The sequence below is a fragment of the Astyanax mexicanus genome, chromosome 13, assembly GCF_023375975.1.
Source record: "Astyanax mexicanus isolate ESR-SI-001 chromosome 13, AstMex3_surface, whole genome shotgun sequence".
Taxonomy (NCBI): domain Eukaryota; kingdom Metazoa; phylum Chordata; class Actinopteri; order Characiformes; family Acestrorhamphidae; genus Astyanax; species Astyanax mexicanus.
Window position 1 is genome coordinate 33,059,629 of NC_064420.1, and position 19,503 is coordinate 33,079,131.

The window sequence follows — 19,503 nt, forward strand, 5'->3', positions numbered from 1 at the left end:
ACACACACACACACACACATACACATTATGTATCAAGAGTGGGACATCACCTGTCTTATCATATCTTCTTTAATTCTGTAACATTAATTAGCTGATACTCATACAGACAGTATTAGCCTGCAGCATTAACTTACTAAATATAAAAACACCAATCAATAAGAGCATAAAATGTGCTGTTTAATATTGTGTGCATGTGTGCTAATGCTCCCCTGAGAGACAGTGGATTCTCATTTACAGGGTGAGGGGAGACTGACGTATTTTCATTGTAGTTTATTGATCTACTTTCTATTTTTTATTTTAAAAACAACAAAAACTCAACTTTTTGCTTTCGCTTTTAGGGGTGCTGGAACTAGTTTTAGGAATGTTTGAGCTCCTTCAAAAATTGCACTGATATATATATACACTACCGTTCAAAAGTTTGGGGTCACATTGAAACGTCCTTATTTTTGAAGGAAAAGCACTGTACTTTTCAATGAAGATAACGTTAAACTAGTCCTAACTAGACAAATACACTCTGTACATTGCTAATGTGTGTTACGCCCTAGCCAGGTTTCCCTCTGTTTCCCCGGTGTTTCCACTGTTATTTTCCATTACGTGTGTCTAATTTGTAACTCCGCCCCTTCCCAGGTGTTCTGTGTTTCATGTTGCTATAAATAGTCTCCCTTTGTTAATGTTTGCTGTCGGTCTTTGCACCTTCCTCTGTTGTCTGTCACGTTCACGGTTTCTCATTGTGTACTACGCCACGTCATTGCTCTTTCTATGTTATTGTGTTCTTACGTTCTTGTTTATTTCTAGTTTATATTTTGTCACGTTTATTTCTAGTCTTGTTATTTTCCTTGTTTGTACATATCCACGTATTTATCCTTGTATATATTCCCTAGCCCTGTTTTGTTATTATCTGTTTAGTTTAGCCACTTATCTGTTTAGCTTAGCTCTTTGTTTGTTTTCCCTGTTTGTTTATGTATATATATTTATTCGTGAGTCCCCTGTTTGTTTATTTGTTTATTTGTTATTTATTAAAGTCTCTCTTACCCGCATTTACGTCCGCCTCCCATCTGCTCGCGCGTTACAATGTGGTAAATGACTATTCTAGCTGCAAATGTCTGGTTTTGGTGCAATATCTAAATAGGTGTATAGAGGCCCATTTCTAGCAACTATCACTCCAGTGTTCTAATGGTACAATGTGTTTGCTCATTGGCTCAGAAGGCTAATTGATGATTAGAAAACCCTTGTGCAATCATGTTCACACACCTGAAAACAGTCTAGCTCATTACAGAAGCTACAAAACTGACCTTCATTTGAGCAGATTGAGTTTATGGAGCATCACATTTGTGGGGTCAATTAAACGCTCAAAATGGCCAGAAAAAGAGAACTTTCATCTGAAACTCGACAGTCTATTCTTGTTCTTAGAAATGAAGGCTATTCCATGCGAGAAATTGCTAAGAAATTGAAGATTTCCTACAACGGTGTGTACTACTCCCTTCAGAGGACAGCACAAACAGGCTCTAACCACAGTAGAAAAAGAAGTGGGAGGCCGCGTTGCACAACTAAGCAAGAAGATAAGTACATTAGAGTCTCTAGTTTGAGAAACAGACGCCTCACAGGTCTCCAACTGGCATCTTCATTAAATAGTACCCGCAAAACACCAGTGTCAACATCTACAGTGAAGAGGCGGCTGCGGGATTTTGGGCTTCAGGGCAGAGTGGCAAAGAAAAAGCCATATCTGAGACTGGCTAATAAAAGAAAAAGATTAAGATGGGCAAAAGAACACAGACATTGGACAGAGGAAGACTGGAAAAAAGTGGACGGATGAATCCAAGTTTGAGGTGTTTGGATCACAAAGAAGAACGTTTGTGAGACGCAGAACAAATGAAAAGATGCTGGAAGAATGCCTGACGCCATCTGTTAAGCATGGTGGAGGTAATGTGATGGTCTGGGGTTGCTTTGGTACTGGTAAGGTGGGAGATTTGTACAGGGTAAAAGGGATTCTGAATAAGGAAGGCTATCACTCCATTTTGCAACGCCATGCCATACCCAGTGGACAGCGCCTGATTGGAGCCAATTTCGTCCTACAACAGGACAATGACCCTAAACACACCTCCAAATTGTGCAAGAACTATTTACAGCAGAAGCAGGCAGCTGGTATTCTATTGGTAATGGAGTGGCCAGCGCAGTCACCAGATCTGAACCCCATTGAGCTGTTGTGGGAGCAGCTTGACCGTATGGTATGCCAGAAGTGCCCATCCAACCAATCCAACTTGTGGGAGCTGCTTCTAGAAGCGTGGGGTGCAATTTCTCCAGCTTACCTCAACAAATTAACAGCTAGAATGCCAAAGGTGTGCAATGCTGTAATTGCTGCAAATGGAGGATTCTTTGATGAAAGCAAAGTTTGATGTAAAAACAATGTTATTTCAAATACAAATCATTATTTCTAACCTTGTCAATGTCTTGACTCTATTTTCTATTCATTTCACAACATATGGTGGTGAATAAGTGTGACTTTTCATGGAAAACACAAAATTGTTCGAGTGACTTTTGAACGGTAGTGTGTATATATATATATATATATATATATATATTTTTTTTTTTTTTCGTTTGCATAATTGGAAATGTCTACTGTACTAAAATGTCTTGTTTTGTTAAACAGATCAACAGAAATGGTCCAGAATTTCCCAAGAACTGGGAACTTTAAGAACTTTACCAGCCTTAAGCTAGATACAACATTGCACTACTGTTATACGGGTTCTATTTATATTGTCACTTGATCTTAATCACCATTAATATTGCACTATTATCTTCTGTCTCACAAATGTCTATTGTGTTTTTGTTGTATTGTACATATAGTGTCTCCCACTCATTTAGATTTAGATTATATATTTATTTCTTTTTATTTCTATTTATATATCTATTTCACCCCCACCACTACTGCACCTTGTTCTGTCTCATGTATGTCTGTGTCCCTGCTGCTGTATTGTACACATAGTGTCTCCCCTTTTTCTTTATTTTTCTTTATTATCCATTATCTGTACTTGCTGTAAAATTGGGAAGGAGAGTAACGTAATTTCAATTCTATGTATGTCCTGTACATATGCAGCATTGACAATAAAACTACTTGACTTGACTTGACTTGAATTACTTGATGTAAAATCTTTTTTGTTGCAAGTTTTTTTTTTTAGTTTTTCCTATGAAGTTGCTAACATATTAACAAGTTTTTTTTCTGACATGGATTAATATACAAAATATGTAGGGGAATGCTATGTAATTTAGTTTTCGAAAAATGGTTATTAATTCAGTTTTGTCAAATTTCCAGATGAGGCTGAATTAATTCTGGAACATAAAAATATTCTACTAAAGTTTGACCCTGCTGAAAAATCCTGCTAAAACACTTTCAATATAACATTTAGTGCATTTGAGTCCATATATTGCAAATCTGATAATAATTATAGGAACAACACTATATAAATAAAACTATTGCGACACCTACTTCATTATTTCCTCTATTAAAAAAAGTAATTTCCTGATTTTGTTGGTAAGTAATTTGTTGGAGTAATTTGTTGGAGTAATTATCTCTATTTTCCTGTCTGTTTGTATTTGCACATCTGTATCAGCAATGGGTGCAACGTAAAGTAGCTGAATATATATTTATTAGAAGGGGTGATTGCAAACATTTGGACATAAAGGGTGTGTGTGTGTGTGTGTGTTTGGTGTGTGTGTGTCTGTGTGTGTGTGTGTGTGTGTGTGTTTGGTGTGTGTGTGTGTGTGTGTGTGTGTGTAGAGCCGCCCTGACTCTGAGTGTGTCTGAATAAGTTCTACTCCCGCTGGACCTCAGGCAAGATTCATCCACACTAGTATGATTCTGAAGATCTAGCCTATCTTTGAGAAATGGACACTAGAGCATCATCTCTGGTAAGATGAATAATCTAATATATAATATTTCTATGGTATGTTTATAGAAAATGAAAAAAAAAATGCAGTTTAAGTCAAAGTTCAGGATTAAGTGTTGAGGTTAAGTGTTGAGGTTAAGTATAACGCACAGACACAGATGTGTCATTTCTGATGTGTCATCATGTGTGAACAAAGAGCTAGCTGTCATTGTTATACATTGTAGTGCGTGCTGATGTCATGGCGTTTATTCTGACTTTGCGGGAGATGTGTTTGTGAGTCAGCTGCTTTGTGTGGGCTTCAGGAGGAGGGCTGATATTGTCTCCAGCAGAATTGGTTTATTGAGAGATACTGTACACAACTGACATCTTTTGCCCTGCTTACTAAATACCTGTGTCCCCTTGTCTTAATGTTAGTGTTCATTAGGGGCTGGTTGATACAAATGCAAAAGCTGCCAGAGGTTACTGCTAAAAGTTAATTTAAGAGGATTCAAATCCTGGGAAAGATTGATTGATTATTATTATTATTATTATTATTATTATTATTATTATTATTATTATTATTATTATTAGTGGTAGTAGTAGTAGTATTTTTGTAATGTATTGAATAAATTAACATTAAAAACACATTTTACAAGACATGTATTTTTATATTTGCTAAAATCTGCAAAATTCTCTTTTTCCTTATATCTTAAAATTGAAAAAAAAAAAAGTATTTCTAACTAAATCTTAATATGCACATTTATCGAAAAACTTTTGAAATGTGTTATTATGTTATATTTACAAGTATTTCTGATATTTAGAAAGTTCCACAATTACATACATGTAATTTATTACTACATTTACAAAGTTCTTGTTTCTGTAGTATTTTATAAACGATATAATAGTGAATTGATGAATGGACCAATAGAAATGCTCCATTAAAAGTTAAATATTATAATGAATTATAATTTATACTTTATTATAAATTATTATCAGTAATTAATCATGACATAATTAATCATGTTTTTTTCCTGACCAATGTGTTCAGTGTGTGTGTGACAATAGTAAACAATCCAATAACAACTGCAGTATTAATAATAACACATTGCATACACTGTACACTGCTGTATATTTTATATGGGTGAAGAAAATTCAATATTTGTCCACATTTTTTTGAATAATGAGGGAATAAATGTGATTATGGCAGTAAAAGCTGTGATATGTTTTATAAGATATCAGTTTACAGAAGGTCTGGAAATACAGTATATAAGGATATATAGTCTAAACAATAAACAATATCGTCATGCTATTCACCTTAGATGGTAGAATAATGTGTATAGAATGCCAGAAGTTTCTTTTTTGTTTGTGAAATTATGAGATTCTGTTGCTTTTTTAAGGTATAAAAAAGTGTATTTTTTATTTTATTTTTAAATAATAATTATAAAAGGAAGCACAAATTTTTCAAAGTAATTCTTAAAGTAAATACGTGAATATTTTCCATCCCTGCCATTTTGTATGATATATTTTGTAAGGCTATGCTAAGGTGGTCTGTAAGCAGCGTAATTCTACATGTGGAGTTGGGGCTGAGTTCCTGCAGGGCTGTGCTGCGGGGGCAGATGTGGCTGAGCTGAGAGGATAGAGGACTTGTTGTCCTGTACTCAGAGGAAACGGCTCATTGAGCGCTTGTGCTCGGTGCTGTGCAGTCTGGTGCATGGCACTGCCCCGCCACTGATGTCATGCCTGCTGCCCAGGATACTGTAGGGCCTGGAACCATCAGCAGGGTTAGATCACTCCTCTGCTTCAGCTCAGTAGCTCAGTAACCCAAGAGCTTTTTGTCTTCTGCCATGACACTGATCTTTTTTTCATTGTCTTATTCCTGAAGTAAAACTGGTCTTAACCACATAGAGACTGCAGTGGTTTAGCGCAGAATTGGGAATGTTTTAATGATGACTGCAGAATGCAAAACAATACAACTATATTTGACTTTACTGATCAGATTTAGAGTCTTTTTTATTCTAACTTATTCCATTTTTAGTTTGTTTGGTCTGAATGTGGATTCCATACGTGCGTTTCCCAATAACGATTAATCTTAGCGGATTTTAAAATCCGAATGGGATTAGTTTCTCAGGGGGACGTCTGTGAAAAATATTTCACACTTGCATCCGGACTGCAATTGAAAAAACAGGAGGACCAGTGAGTTTTTTAGCTTTCTCGGTCACATGACATCACGTTCAGTAGCTCCTCCACTTCCACTCGCTGTTGTGTTTACATGGATCTCCGTGGAACCACGTGTCCAAAGTGTAATTACAGTGTTTGGCAGTGAACAAATAGCTATTTTATTAAACGTGAGGTGACAAAACTCAGATATGTATGTCTGGATGTGACTAAAATTACCAGAGGATCACAGAGTTCAGTGAAAAACAGAAACACAGAAAATAAAAATCCATCCGGACGGGAATGAAATCTCAGAGGACCCCCCCTCCATAAAAGAGGAAATTACCCCAGGACCCCCTGAGAAACAAATCCTGTCTGGATAGGGCTTTAGTCTCCAAAATGATTAATGAGTAAAAGTACTACATTAGCTATGAAGGTTTTTTTGTATATGTTTGTAAGTTTAAGAACATTCTTAAGAATGATGTGCTATGTCCTAGGATACTTTCCCCAGGTTTGTATAGAGATTTTTATTGAACCTATGGTTTTTGCTTTGTGACTGGTTTTCAAATGCAACATCTAACTAAAGACTAAGCAAGTTCATAGTAACCACATAGCAACAACATAGCACCTCACTTATTAACCACTTATTATTATTCAGTGCTATAGCAATTCTGAAGCTAGCACCTGGGATACCATAATATTCATCTAGCAACACCATAACATATATCTAAAAACAGCTGAGCAGATCAACCACCTAGCAAAAACAGGTTCATCCTGATACATTGTCTTCAGGAAATGTGTTTTAATTCTAGTATAAATTCCAATGATAATCATACAATTCCAAATCTTAATTATTTCAGAAACTACATGCATTTAACATGTGTTTATACAGCTACATTATGTGACGAACTGTGAAAGACTACTTTTGCATGTTTATATAATTATGATGAGTTATAATCTGACCAATAAACAACAATGACACTCGTGATAATATCATATTTGTCATATTTGTTTTATGATACTAAAATAATACTGAAAATGCAATATCTATCCATCCCAGGCCCTGAAATGTATTTTGTACTGTATAACAATAAAGGGAATAGAGTTTATCTCTTTGCTCACAGGCAGTATTTACAGAAGGTTCATGTACAGTAAGCCTACAGCTGGACGCACAGTGAATTGTTCTCTCTGTCAGCCAACGAGCAAAAGTGTGGGATAGGAATGCGTCTCTAGGGTTGAGGTACGTTTTTCTGAGTTTTTCCTCCAAGGTTTCACACAGTTTTCACTATTTAAGGGTGGATTTAAGGTGGACTGTTTGGGGTATAGTCCTGAATGTCACCAAATACATAACATTAACGTAGTTATTAGATATTAGAAGATGTAGAGTTGCTCTTTTTTAAATTCTTAGAATGAATAGTGGTTCCAGTTTGCTTTGCTTTGCATGTAGGATGAATTAAGGGTGAATGGAACAGGTTTTTTTGATGGGAGAGCTTTCTTGATGGAAATCAATAACCAAAGAAGTGACCGATTTCTTTGTAATCAAGACAGGCAGCTAGAGCTCTGCAAAAACATATGTTTTTTTTTTTTAAGAAATTAAACCTTATATATACAGCTCTGGAAAAAAGATCAGTTTCTTTGATTTTACCACATTGAAAACCTCTGGAATGTAACCAAGAGGAAGTTGGATGATCACAAGCCATCAAACCAAGCTAACTGCTTAATTTTTTTGCTCCAGGAGTGGCATAAAGTTATCCAAAAGCAGTGTGTAAGACTAGTGGAGGAGAACATGCCAAAACCAGGGTTATTCCACCAAATATTGATTTGATTTTCTTTGCATTATTTGAGGTCTAAAAGCTCTGCATCTTCTTTGTTATTTCAGCCATTTCTCATTTTCTGCAAATACATTTCTCTAAATGGTCTTTTAATTTTTTTCAGCGCAGTATATATAGTTTATGTATAACTAAACATTCCCATTATCACAAATATTTTACCCTAAAATTAAATTGTAACCCTTAGGGTGTATTAATAGTCACAGAGCATAATGGGGTTAATGTCTATTCATCTAAAAGCAAATAGCACTGCAGTTTTCTAGAAATGGGATCATGGGATTTTTGCTGCATTTTAATTTTTTGGAGAGAAACAAGCATTTCATTCAGAGCGCCAGCCTCATTTTTCAAAACCAAACAATGCAGCCTACACATTGATGTCATGATCAAAAAGAATGCTACATAGTTTTTATGCTGCGTGCGGTTTTGTGTGCCAGGAGAGCTGTTCTGACTGTTCTGAAAATGAGTACAAATAAAAAAGTTTGATCATGGGAATCAGCCTTTGACCTTTTCTTCTTTGACCTTAAAAATTTAATAATTAGTAAATTATTCATTTCTTCTCCCGATAATAAAGACAGATGTTAGATAGTAGAATTATTTTTCTTATTTTATAATCTAAGAACCTACTTTTCTAAAAAAAAAAGCAAAAAATGCCATGGCTGTCAAATAAAGAGGATATCAATCAGTATTTGCATCATCTGTCAGTCAGAGGTTCACGTGAGAATGAGGGAGTGAGAGAGAGGGAGAGAGAGAGGGAGAGAGTGGGGGATGGCATGTCATTCATGGCACATGAATAGGGTGGATAAGAATTGCAATTGCAAACAGAGAGCATTAGTCTGAGTGGAGTACAGTGAAGGAAGCATCTGCTGAGATATCTATTGTTTGTGTTGATGCTGTTTTTAATGTTGGTCGTGATCGAGATGGGCATCTATGATGGGATTACACTGAAATAAGGATAACTGAACATTGATATAATCAATAATTACACAAGAGGAATACTAATATCGGAGGTAGCAATTTTAACTTGAACTGTGTTGAACTTGATCTGAATTGCTTGTCGAATCGTTTTATAGGCTTCTACATTTGCTATAATGATTGATCTTCTTTTTTTTCAGCACTGTGATGAGCTGGAGATGTAGATGGGTCAGCTGTGTGTCTGGATTCTGAATGCTTCTGTTTAAACTGGTAGGCATTTATCCTTTTTACTCATTATCATTTGTTCAGTTAACAGATGTTAGCAGTTACAATGCTGTATACGTAAAAGTGTTCAAAGTATTAGGGCTGTTGTTGCTTACTTAAGATTAACACATCAAATAATTGTGGTTTTATGTAGTAATTAATGTGTACAGCATCTGTTAACTAACATTTATGAAAGTATTAGACTGTTCAGACGTTCCTAGTACTATTCACTTTGGTTCTTCTGTGTGATTGCCATGTTCTCTTGAAGGAATTGATAATCATTAATCAGTGAGTTCCCACCTGGCCTCAGATGGCTCAAACTGTTTTAGTAAGGGAGAACATTTTGAGCGTGTGCTTCACAGGGAACTACAGTAAGGAGTATACTTTTATGTAAAATTACTATTTACTAAGGCCTGGAGGTAGGAAGTTCTAATGCTGGATTTATTCTCTTCTGTACTCTGTACTAATTTAAACCAAAAGTCACAAGTCCCTAAGTGACACTTACTGAACATCCTGATAGCATCATTACAGGACAGTGTGTGAGAATGTTTGTTCATCTCACATTATTTACAGAATGTAGGTGTGCTGGGTTAGTACTTGAGATAAAACTTGATCCTTTTAAAAGTGCATCTTTGGCTTCTACAGGTCTGTTCCAATCATTTGAACAATTCAAATGGTTTGATTAAATGTTTTACAATTTACTCATTCTGACACCATTTCTATTGCAAAATATTAAAATAAGTTATATAAATTATATAAATAAATGGTTGTTTTGTCATTTATGTCACATCAAGATTTTAACCTTAAAATATTTACATTTATTTGGCCACAATAAGAAAAAAACATGAATGTGCTGTTTACTAAATGTTGTGATTAAATTTTGAATTTGGTAATTTGGTGGTGGACTCTTATTGTTAAAATCAGATTGATTCTGTATTCAAAGCAAGAAGATTCTATGTAGTAATGAAAATAAATCATAAGGCTTGAAACAACAGACAACCACAATAGATGTTCCACCAATCTGACAAATTCTTCAACCATTTAAGCATTCAGCTGATTCTCTGATTCTCTAGAGTTATGTAACTCTAACTGTTACAGAACCCTTGCCTTTATTAAGGAACCTATAAAGAAATGTAAGAAGTTTAGATTTCGAGCATTCATACTTATTGATACTCATCATTTTATTTTGAACCAGAATGTTTTTTAAAAACAGAAGAACTAATGCTAGAACTGATGTTTCTATGCTGATAGATTCTGTCTGTACTAAGAAGTTCCAGTAAATGTACTCGGTACAGTACTAATCAAGCTGTTTTTGGAAATATTCATCTTCTGTAGTGAGTTAGGATACTCTGCCCATTTCTAACAAAAAATCAACACTAAAAGACAACAAGATTTCATTGACAAAATGTTTACACAAACCTAAAGGTTAAATAGATTAAGAAACACGGCACATATTTACACTGTTAATAAAAAAGGCACCATAAACATTGATTTCATTAATAGTATAATAAAATAACAAACTAAAATATCCTTCCTTTTGAAAATGAGATTTACATGCAGGAAGAACTTTTTAAAGTTTATAAAATCAAAAGAACTCCCATATAATTTATTTTTTTAGGAAAATAACTTTACTGAATATTTCAATTCAAAAAAGGTTATGTACTCTTACAAATCTCTCTTTACATAGCTATCAAACACTGGTCATTCTGTGGCTCATTTATTTTTACTATTTATTTATTTAGCTCTTATATCTACAGAGATTTAGTGTATAGGCAATAGATAGACACATTCTAAAGACTTACATAAAAGAGAAGTATTCCAAGCTTCTTTTTTAGTAATGTAATAATAACAGCTTGAACAATATAGCTACATATTTAGCTATATAAAAAGTGCAGCAGATTCAATGGCATCATTGTTTTACGATATTAGTTTTTAAGCTGTGCCAGAAGGAAGCGATTCTAAATGAAGTGGGCAGCTCATTTCTTGACTAAGGTCTGAGGATGCCAAATAGTGGGAAACTCGTCCTACGAGTATGATCTCAGCAGAGGCGTCACACTGGAGAGTTTAAGAGGATTGTGGTTTAGACAGACAGAAGTTTTTCTAAATCTTTTGTGGTGTTGAAGTCTCACGTAGAAGAATGCTCTGTAGAGAGTAGAATGCTAATTCTGGAAAGAGCAAGGCCTGACCGAGGACATGGCCAACACTGATGATCAGCATCCTGCAGAATTTGGTAGTACATTGAATGTACACTCAAAACCAATAATCCCACCCTGTTGTTTTTTTTTACTCAGGTTTCTTACACCTAAGTTACATGTGTGTTTGTGAGTGAAACTTGAGTCAGTTCGGCTTATTGTGATGAAATGCAGTCGTGGAAATTTTGAACTATGGATCTATGATGATTTTTTGGTTTTACTATAGCAGAGATGCAAAAGCTATGTTTATGTAAGTGAGTTAAATCAGTAGAATGTAAGATTTTGTCTTTCATTTGTCATTAAACAAAATTAAGCAAAAGAAATAACATTTTATTGAGTTTACGGTGGTCAGATTTATAGCTATCAAAGACCTGTTAATTAAGAAATGTTGGTTATTTTTTTTTATCTTAATAATATGATTTAATTATATCTAACAAAACGATGTTGACATAACTAAATACATTAAATCCAACCGATTTTGAGTGTATAAAGCAATTTTTGTTAATGAATCTGGGCTGTGTAAAAAGCCAAGGCATAAGATGAAATTCATGGAAGATCAAGTCAATTAAACATCTAACTAATCTTATTCCAGTATATATGTTCCAGTGTATTATATAGCCAATATACATTTTCTGAGAATTCATCCCTGGTGATTAGTAGATATATTTTGCATTGAGAACTGTGTTCAATTCCGATTTCCTTATATGTTTTTATTATTATTATTTACCAGAAGCTCACAACTCTTGCCATTATATCCCGGTTTTATACTGGTTACAGTATTGTCCAGGGTGCATGATTGGATAAAATGTCCAAGTGTGATGTAAACCAAAATGTTGGATGTAACTCTACCATTAAAATTGGAGTTTGGATATAATTTTTAAGGCTCCATAAGATGCTGGAATTTTAATTTATTTTCTACTGAGCTGCACTATAGAAAGGAATTAGAGTTTTCTTGATTTTGTATGAAATTATGTGGGAAATGTACAGTAATCGGTCACATAACCAAAGTTATTCACTACAGTCATGCACCTGGGAAAGATGTGCATACAGTATATTCAGTGCAAGAATAAAACACACATGAATGGTCATATTTGTGTGCTGTGGAATGACACAGGGTCACAAATACTACCCACAAATACAGGGTCACAAATACTAGTTGGAATATGTAGTTTTCTTTCTAATGACTTGTCTTACTTTAAAGTTTTGACTATGCTAAAACACAATGTTTCTTTGAGTTTCTACATTGGGACCTATGAAGCTATATGTTAAGTATAACAGTACATATTACATACATACGGGTTCTAAAGGGTTAAAGATAATTAATTGTTTCATAATGGAATTTATTACACAGTTTTCTATCTAAGCTTAATCTTAATCTTTTAAATATTTGGTTTATCGTGTTTTTAATCCTAATGCTGATACAACTATAATTTTAATAACAGTTTTCCCGGAGGGTTTGATTTTAGGGCCTTTAAAACTGACATTTACTATGAGAGACCTGTTATATTATGTGTAGTTATGTGTAGGCTACGTTTATTTATTTTTGGTCAATTGTTGGGCTTTTTTATTATTATTTAATATGACTTTTATTTTCTAGTCAGAACTGCTAGGCAGTGAGTTGGTGGTGTAAGTGGTGGTTGGTCTGAACAGAGATGAGGACTGAGAGATGGTGGGAATTTCTGGCCACATTCACTCTCCTCCTGCTAATATGGAGAGTGGATTCTATAATGGAAATCCCTCCTAATGGTGAGCCATTTTCAGCTATACAGTAACACTGTGTAATATTCATTCAGAAGACTTTGTCCCATATTTACAGTGGCTTTGCTTCTAATGTGTGTTTGTGTAAAAACCCTATTTATAGTGAGACAGCCACCTATGATAATCAAGCAGAGTGTCCAGGATCACATCGTGGAGCCGACTGACCCCATCATAGTGGAGTGTGAGGCCACTGGAAACCCTCCTCCTGTGTATGTGACAATTAATGTGAAAATTTAAAAATATATATTTGTAAACAATTTAGCACCTTTAATGACCTTGTATGTTACAGTAAGATACATATAGGCCTAATGTGTGAGACTTTTGCATTGCATCTGTACAGGATTAGTTTCTCAGGGGTTCCTGGGGTAAATTTATCTTTTATGGGGGGTCTTTTGTGATTTTATTTGCATCCGGACGCATTTTCATCACCTCGCGTTTAATAAAATAGCTATTTGTCCACTGTTACACACCATAATTACACTTTGGAAGCGCATTACCACAGAGATCCACGTAAACACAACAGGAAGTGGAAATGGAGAAGGAGCTACTGAAGCTACCTCACAGGTCCTACTGTTTTTTTCATTTGCAGTCCGGATGAAAGATTTTTATCTCTGAGTAGAAATGTGATTTTTTTTTTTTTTTTTACAGATGTAGCCCTGAGAAACTAATCCTGTTTGGCTTTTGTATAATTTTTTCAGAGACTTACCAGCCAGTGTTACTGTCCTATCGGTATTTTTTCTCAGTGTTCAGTTGTCACAGTGTTTGGTTAGCTAGCTTAAGAAAATGTAGGGTCAGGTAGGTTTAGCCTTTAGCATAGCACCCAGCTAGCACCCGGCTAGCTTCTACAGCCTCTCTCCAGGCTCTGGGTCACAGTTCCTGGTCAGGCAAAGGCTCTAGTCAGGCTCAGTGTCAAAATAAGAGCTTATAGTTTTAGAGCATTTTTTGGCTTACTTATCCAGAATTAGTAACACAGTGTAGTACAGAGCAGCTACATACTGTAGTTCAAACAATAGAGGAAGCAAAAAATAGGTAACAGTGTATTCTCCTGAAGCTGCTGTTGGAATTAGCTTCTAGCTAGCTAGTGAGCTGGATGCATGTAAATTTTGGGAGTGTAATTAATGTGTGACAAAAAGGTTACCAATAGGGTTTCCACCTGTTCTGTAAAATACAGAACGCCTTTTATTTGGCTATTAAATGCTGCGTCCCATATTGTACCAATATGTGAAGCAATTTGTTCTTTATTTCCATAAATGTCCATATATACAGTACAGGCCAAAAGTTTGGACACACCTTCTCTTTTTCAATGCGTTTTCTTTATTTTAATGACTGTTTACATTGTGGATTCTCACTGAAGGCATCAAAACTATGAATAAACATAATACATTTTTTTAACCCTTTGCGTTGAATACTGCTTTGCACACTCTTGGCATCATTCTCTCAATGAGCTTCAAGAGGTAGTCACCTGAAATTTCCAACAGTTTTCCAACAGTCTTGAAGGAGTTTCCAGAGGTGTTTAGCACTTGTTAGACCCTTTGCCTTCACTCTGCGGTCCAGCTCACCCCAAACCACCTGGATTGGGTTCAGGTCCGGTGATTGTGGAGGCCAGGTCATTTTTTGTTAAGTACATAAATTTCCACATGTGTTCATTCATATAGTTTTGATGCCTTCAGTGAGAATCTACAATGTAAATAGTTATGAAATAAAAAAACCCATTGAATGATAAGGTGTGTCCAAACTTTTGGCCTGTACTGTAAAATATATATGTATTTATAAATATATTTTTGTTACTATCTATTTATTTGGTGGGTGTCATTTATCTTAATTTCTGAAAGGTGGCAACCCTAGTTACCAAACAGTTTTGGGGTTTTACATTTAAATAACTCAAGATGTTTCTGTATGCAGCTTCTCAGGTACCCTTAATGGAACTTTACTTAAGTAGATATTATATGTAAAACAGTTGTCTTCTTGACTAGACATCTATGAGGCTTCCTTACATTTTCAGACCCATAATAACCTTAAAACTATTCATAAATGCTCATGAATTGCTTTCAAATGCATTATTTACTGCTCATACATGTGTATATAGAATTGTGGTATTACTGTAAACCCCCAATAAGTACAAATGCAATTTAATTTAATCTGAAATTCGTCTCTCTGCTCTTGTAGCTTCACATGGACACGTGATGGAGTGTATCTGAACGTGGCGCGGGACCCTCAGGTCTCTATGAAGAGACGTTCTGGCACGCTGGAGATTTTCTTTTGGGGACGACCTGAAGATTACGAGGGCATGTACCAGTGCACAGCTACTAATGAGTTTGGCTCGGCTGTGTCCAGTCATATTCATTTACGTGTCTCCAGTAAGTCTTAGCAGTACAGCTTTAATACATGTTAACAATTCAGTCTAAACTATTTCAAATATGGACAAATGATCAAAAATCTTTTATTTGGAATAGAATCGTCACTTCAGCAGGTTCTTTAACCTTCCTTAAACATCTCATTTTGTTTGAAATGACCATCAACTGAAAAGTTTTTATGAAACCCCTCAACTTTTGTCAACTTTATTTTTATGTGTGTGCAAATAGTTTGGAAGATCTTTAAATGTCAAAGTGCTCATGTCCTGAAAAACTGAATTCTAATAAAAAAATAACTAATTATTAATTTAAGCTTGATGTAACCTCTAAAAGTGAAAGCAAAAAGTTGTGTTTTTATTGTATTTTAAACTAAAAAGTGTTCCTGATACGCTACAAACATATTAAAACCTTAGAAAGTAAACCAATAAACAGACTTCCCTCACCCTGCGAATAGTAATCAACTTTCTCTCCATATATATATATATATATATAGTAACAATTTAGTTCTAAAAATTGAAAATACAGGAAAAGGGCAAGGCAGGAAACTTTAGTCAGTTAAATGAGGTCAATGAAGAGCCGCCACTCAGAACTGGGGTTATTTAGCTTAATGTACAGTAATTAAAATGTAAAAAAAAATTAAGCTGACATTATAATAGTATTCTTAAAATTGATACTAATCCCACACAAACAACATAATTGGATCTCAGGAAAAACAAACTAAAATATGTAGAATATAGATTTAAAATACATGTTATTATAATTCAATATAAATCCTCTGTTCTGTGTCTTCCTGTGTTTTAAACAGAGGCTCGTACGTGGCTGAAGGAGTATTTGGAGCCTGTGTCGGTGTTTGTCGGGCTTCCTCTTATTCTGCCGTGTAATCCTCCAGTTGGCCCTCCCAAACCCCAGACCTACTGGATGAACAGCTGTGAGCACCAACTGCCTCCACTGTGAAAGAACAATGGGCACAGTCACAAAGTTCAGAACAGTGTCGAGTCATTTCACACAGTTTTACCAAATTCAACAGAGGTCAAATAAAGTGCACTAAACTCTATTTCCATGTTTTTCTTTTTCTGTCGTTGCAGCGATGGTACCAATCCGGCAGGACCGTAGAGTATCAATGGGAGAGAACGGAGACATGTACTTCTCCAGCATCGTCGCTGAGGATGCCCTCACAAACTACGTCTGCACAGCTCGCTTCCCCAACTCGAACACCATCCAGCAGAAACCTCCTCTTATCCTTCAGGTGCACACAGGTGAGAAAAAAACTCAAAAGAACTTTTCAAAGAAATTTTCTTATAAACTTTAGCATAAAAATGATCAGTAAGCTTGGTATAGGGATCCTAAAAAATAGCTTAGGATTTTTGCTGGGCTTGGTTTGTAATTTGTAATGCTTCAATTAACAGTATGATTAAAGGGTCACCAAACACCCTGACTTTAGCTGACTCCACCCGCAGCTCAAATTTGAAAAAAGGCTAAAAAAATGAGAGGGGTAGTTTGGGAGGGGCATTGGGTGATGTATGGGTTTAGAGAGGCAGGGCGGGAGGGAAAGTTAATTTGCTGAGGTGCAGCAGCAGCAGTGTGCCTCTGATAGGGGTTGAGACGCAGATGGTTGGACCTCATGATTGATTGACTGATCTGCATATTGTGATGTGTCTGCATACCAAAGTACAGGGACACATCAGGCAGACAATGACTGCAATAAAAGGTTAGGAACTTTTAAGCAGGACAGGCATGTTTTATTAAAAAAATATGATTTATGGTTTAGTGGCTCTTCAAGTCATACAATGTGTTGTATGAGTGGTTTGACTGGGGTTTATATGGAGTGCTGGACAGGTGTGGCTGGTTACACTAATCACCGCCAGGGAGTTTCGGGACCCAACTCCACTTACATTTCCTCTCCGTTGTCCAGTTCTCTTGCTGTGGCCATTGGTGCAGCACTGCTCATCACACACAGTGGTTGATAATAATCATGACCATGGACATTTGGCTAGAACTGCCTGTGCAAACAAACAGGCAGCTCTAGCAGCTCTAGGACATGGCAAAGGTTATGCGTCATGAATTTAGTTCCTGTTCCTGTCCCATGACTTGTGGCATGCCAGCATACTTGCAGATAACGTATGATTACTTGCCTCTAACTGTCTAACACAATGCAGGTCCAGATTATGGCCTCAAGAATCAAGAACTGTCCAGCCCAGAACATTCCTCCTACAAGCTGGTACTGACCCACTAACATATATCAACGTTTATTTGACCTTACATGCTAATTGAAAGTTGAAGTCATGTTCTGATGCTGGTTTGTTCACTATTCAGCTCGTATGGCAGCTCAGATTGCTCCCAAATTCATGAAGCCCAAAGGGACAGCCAGCTCTCAGATCGGCATGCTGGGGGAGGAGCTTGTCTTGGAGTGTTTTGCTTCTGGAGTGTGAGTCATTTACTATGGATCTGTATTTGAAAAAATTACAAATGTTGAAATCTTTAGTTAGATATTTTTGAACCCTGCACTGATCCTCAGCTGGTTCCTGTTTTTTTCTGCTGTCTTAGTCCAGCTCCCTCCATCAAATGGACTAAAGACTGGGAACCGTTGTCCATGGATGGGATGAAGCTGGAGAACTTCAATAAAACTCTGCGCATTAAGAAAATTTCTATGGATGACGGAGGAGAATATATCTGCACTGCCAGCAACAGAATGGGCTACCTGGACCACATCATCACTGTTAGAGTTAAATGTAAATTCATATATTTATCACTATATATATTTATATCATCTAGGTCTGTCACGAAAAAAAAAAAATGGGGATGATATACTATAATCCAGAAATACTTGCAATTAAAGTAATTATTGTCTTTATAAGTGATATAGTGAAAATATAATAGCATAATAATGCAATTATACCCTTTTAAAGAAGAATGAGCTACTTTTAATTATGAAGAACATTCAGACACTGATATAAAACATTTGAAATATATAAAACATTTAAATGAATATAAAAAAAAAAAAAACATGGTTTTAAACAAAGTTGATATACTGGCTCTTTCATGTCAATTGGCTATTTTTTACTTACTTAACACAGTTAGTAATACTGAAGTCGAAATATATCGATAATATAATTATTGTAACAGGCCCGTTATCAAATACAAACCTAGTATAGCCTGTTATTAAATGTTTTTTACTCTGTACACATATAGAACGTTAGATATCACTCGCTCTAATACTTTTTTTCTCTCTTTTTTGCAGCGACTCCCTTTTGGGTCCAGAAGCCGGAAAGTCTGGTTCTTTCTCGAGATGATGGTGGGCAGATAGAATGTCAGGCTGATGGAATTCCCAGACCTCGGATACAATGGCTAGTTAATGGAGAACCAATTGAGGGTAAGAGACATTACAGAGTGTTACCATGATCACCCAGACCTTCCCTCTGAGTGGTAAATTGCATTGATCTTCCTATTCATCCATCTATTCATCCATCCATCATTCTGTTTATTCCAGTAACTTTCTGTCTATACATGTTATAATCGATTCATTATAAAATTACAATTAAAATATCAACCTTTATTTAAACTTGAAATACATTGAGGGTGACCCTCATTTACAGTGTAGCCAAGCATTATATAGAAGAAGAGGTACAATAAAAAAATGAAGAGAGATTAATAAAATCAAAGTAGAACTATAAGTAAATAAACTATAAGTAAATAAACTATTAAAATTATAATGAAATATTAAGAGTAAAAATCACAAAAAAAAAGAGTTTAGAAATGTAATAAATTATTTACAGAAAAAGTAAATTACAATTGATAAAATCTAAAAGATTATAAGCTAAAACTGGTGCAGACTGCATGGGGTGGGTCAAAATGGTGAGTGACACCAGCAAGCTAATTTTCCCATTTCAGTAAAAACTCTTGGCTCCTAATAGGTGAGTTATTCCGCGTAACTTAAAAGAAAGAGCGAGAAGGTAACACAGACACAAGAGCACTCCGAAACAGTTGTCCAGCTCCAACATTTCAGTTTACCACAGTTCCTTATGTCCACGAACCTCTGGCTCTGCAGCTTATATCTAAGGGTAAACATAACCATAATTACCAAAAGCTTAACTAAACAAGGGAGGATTCAGCCTGGTTTTTATTCATCCATTCTTCTAATTGTCTGTCCATCTATTAGTCAGTCTGTCTATTGGTTAATTTA

General features: G+C 35.6%; 1 protein-coding gene across 3 annotated transcripts in view; it reads left to right on the plus strand.

Moving 5' to 3' along the window:
• Nucleotides 1-3,795: 3,795 nt before the first annotated feature.
• nfascb (neurofascin homolog (chicken) b) overlaps nucleotides 3,796-19,503 on the plus strand; it is a 31,485-nt gene continuing 15,777 nt past the window's right edge. The window contains exons 1-10 of one of the 3 annotated variants that reach the window (XM_007249977.4): nucleotides 3,796-3,906; nucleotides 8,959-9,028; nucleotides 12,812-12,960; nucleotides 13,076-13,181; nucleotides 15,139-15,329; nucleotides 16,129-16,251; nucleotides 16,409-16,579; nucleotides 17,637-17,748; nucleotides 17,868-18,052; nucleotides 18,562-18,693. In XM_007249977.4, the coding sequence (XP_007250039.3) occupies nucleotides 12,867-12,960; nucleotides 13,076-13,181; nucleotides 15,139-15,329; nucleotides 16,129-16,251; nucleotides 16,409-16,579; nucleotides 17,637-17,748; nucleotides 17,868-18,052; nucleotides 18,562-18,693 (1,114 nt within the window). In that variant the 5' untranslated portion in view covers nucleotides 3,796-3,906; nucleotides 8,959-9,028; nucleotides 12,812-12,866. Of the gene's footprint in view, nucleotides 3,907-8,677; nucleotides 8,854-8,958; nucleotides 9,029-12,811; nucleotides 12,961-13,075; nucleotides 13,182-15,138; nucleotides 15,330-16,128; nucleotides 16,252-16,408; nucleotides 16,580-17,636; nucleotides 17,749-17,867; nucleotides 18,053-18,561; nucleotides 18,694-19,503 lie in introns of those variants that run through there. The other 2 variants (XM_007249979.4, XM_007249978.4) reach the window with 2 other exon arrangements.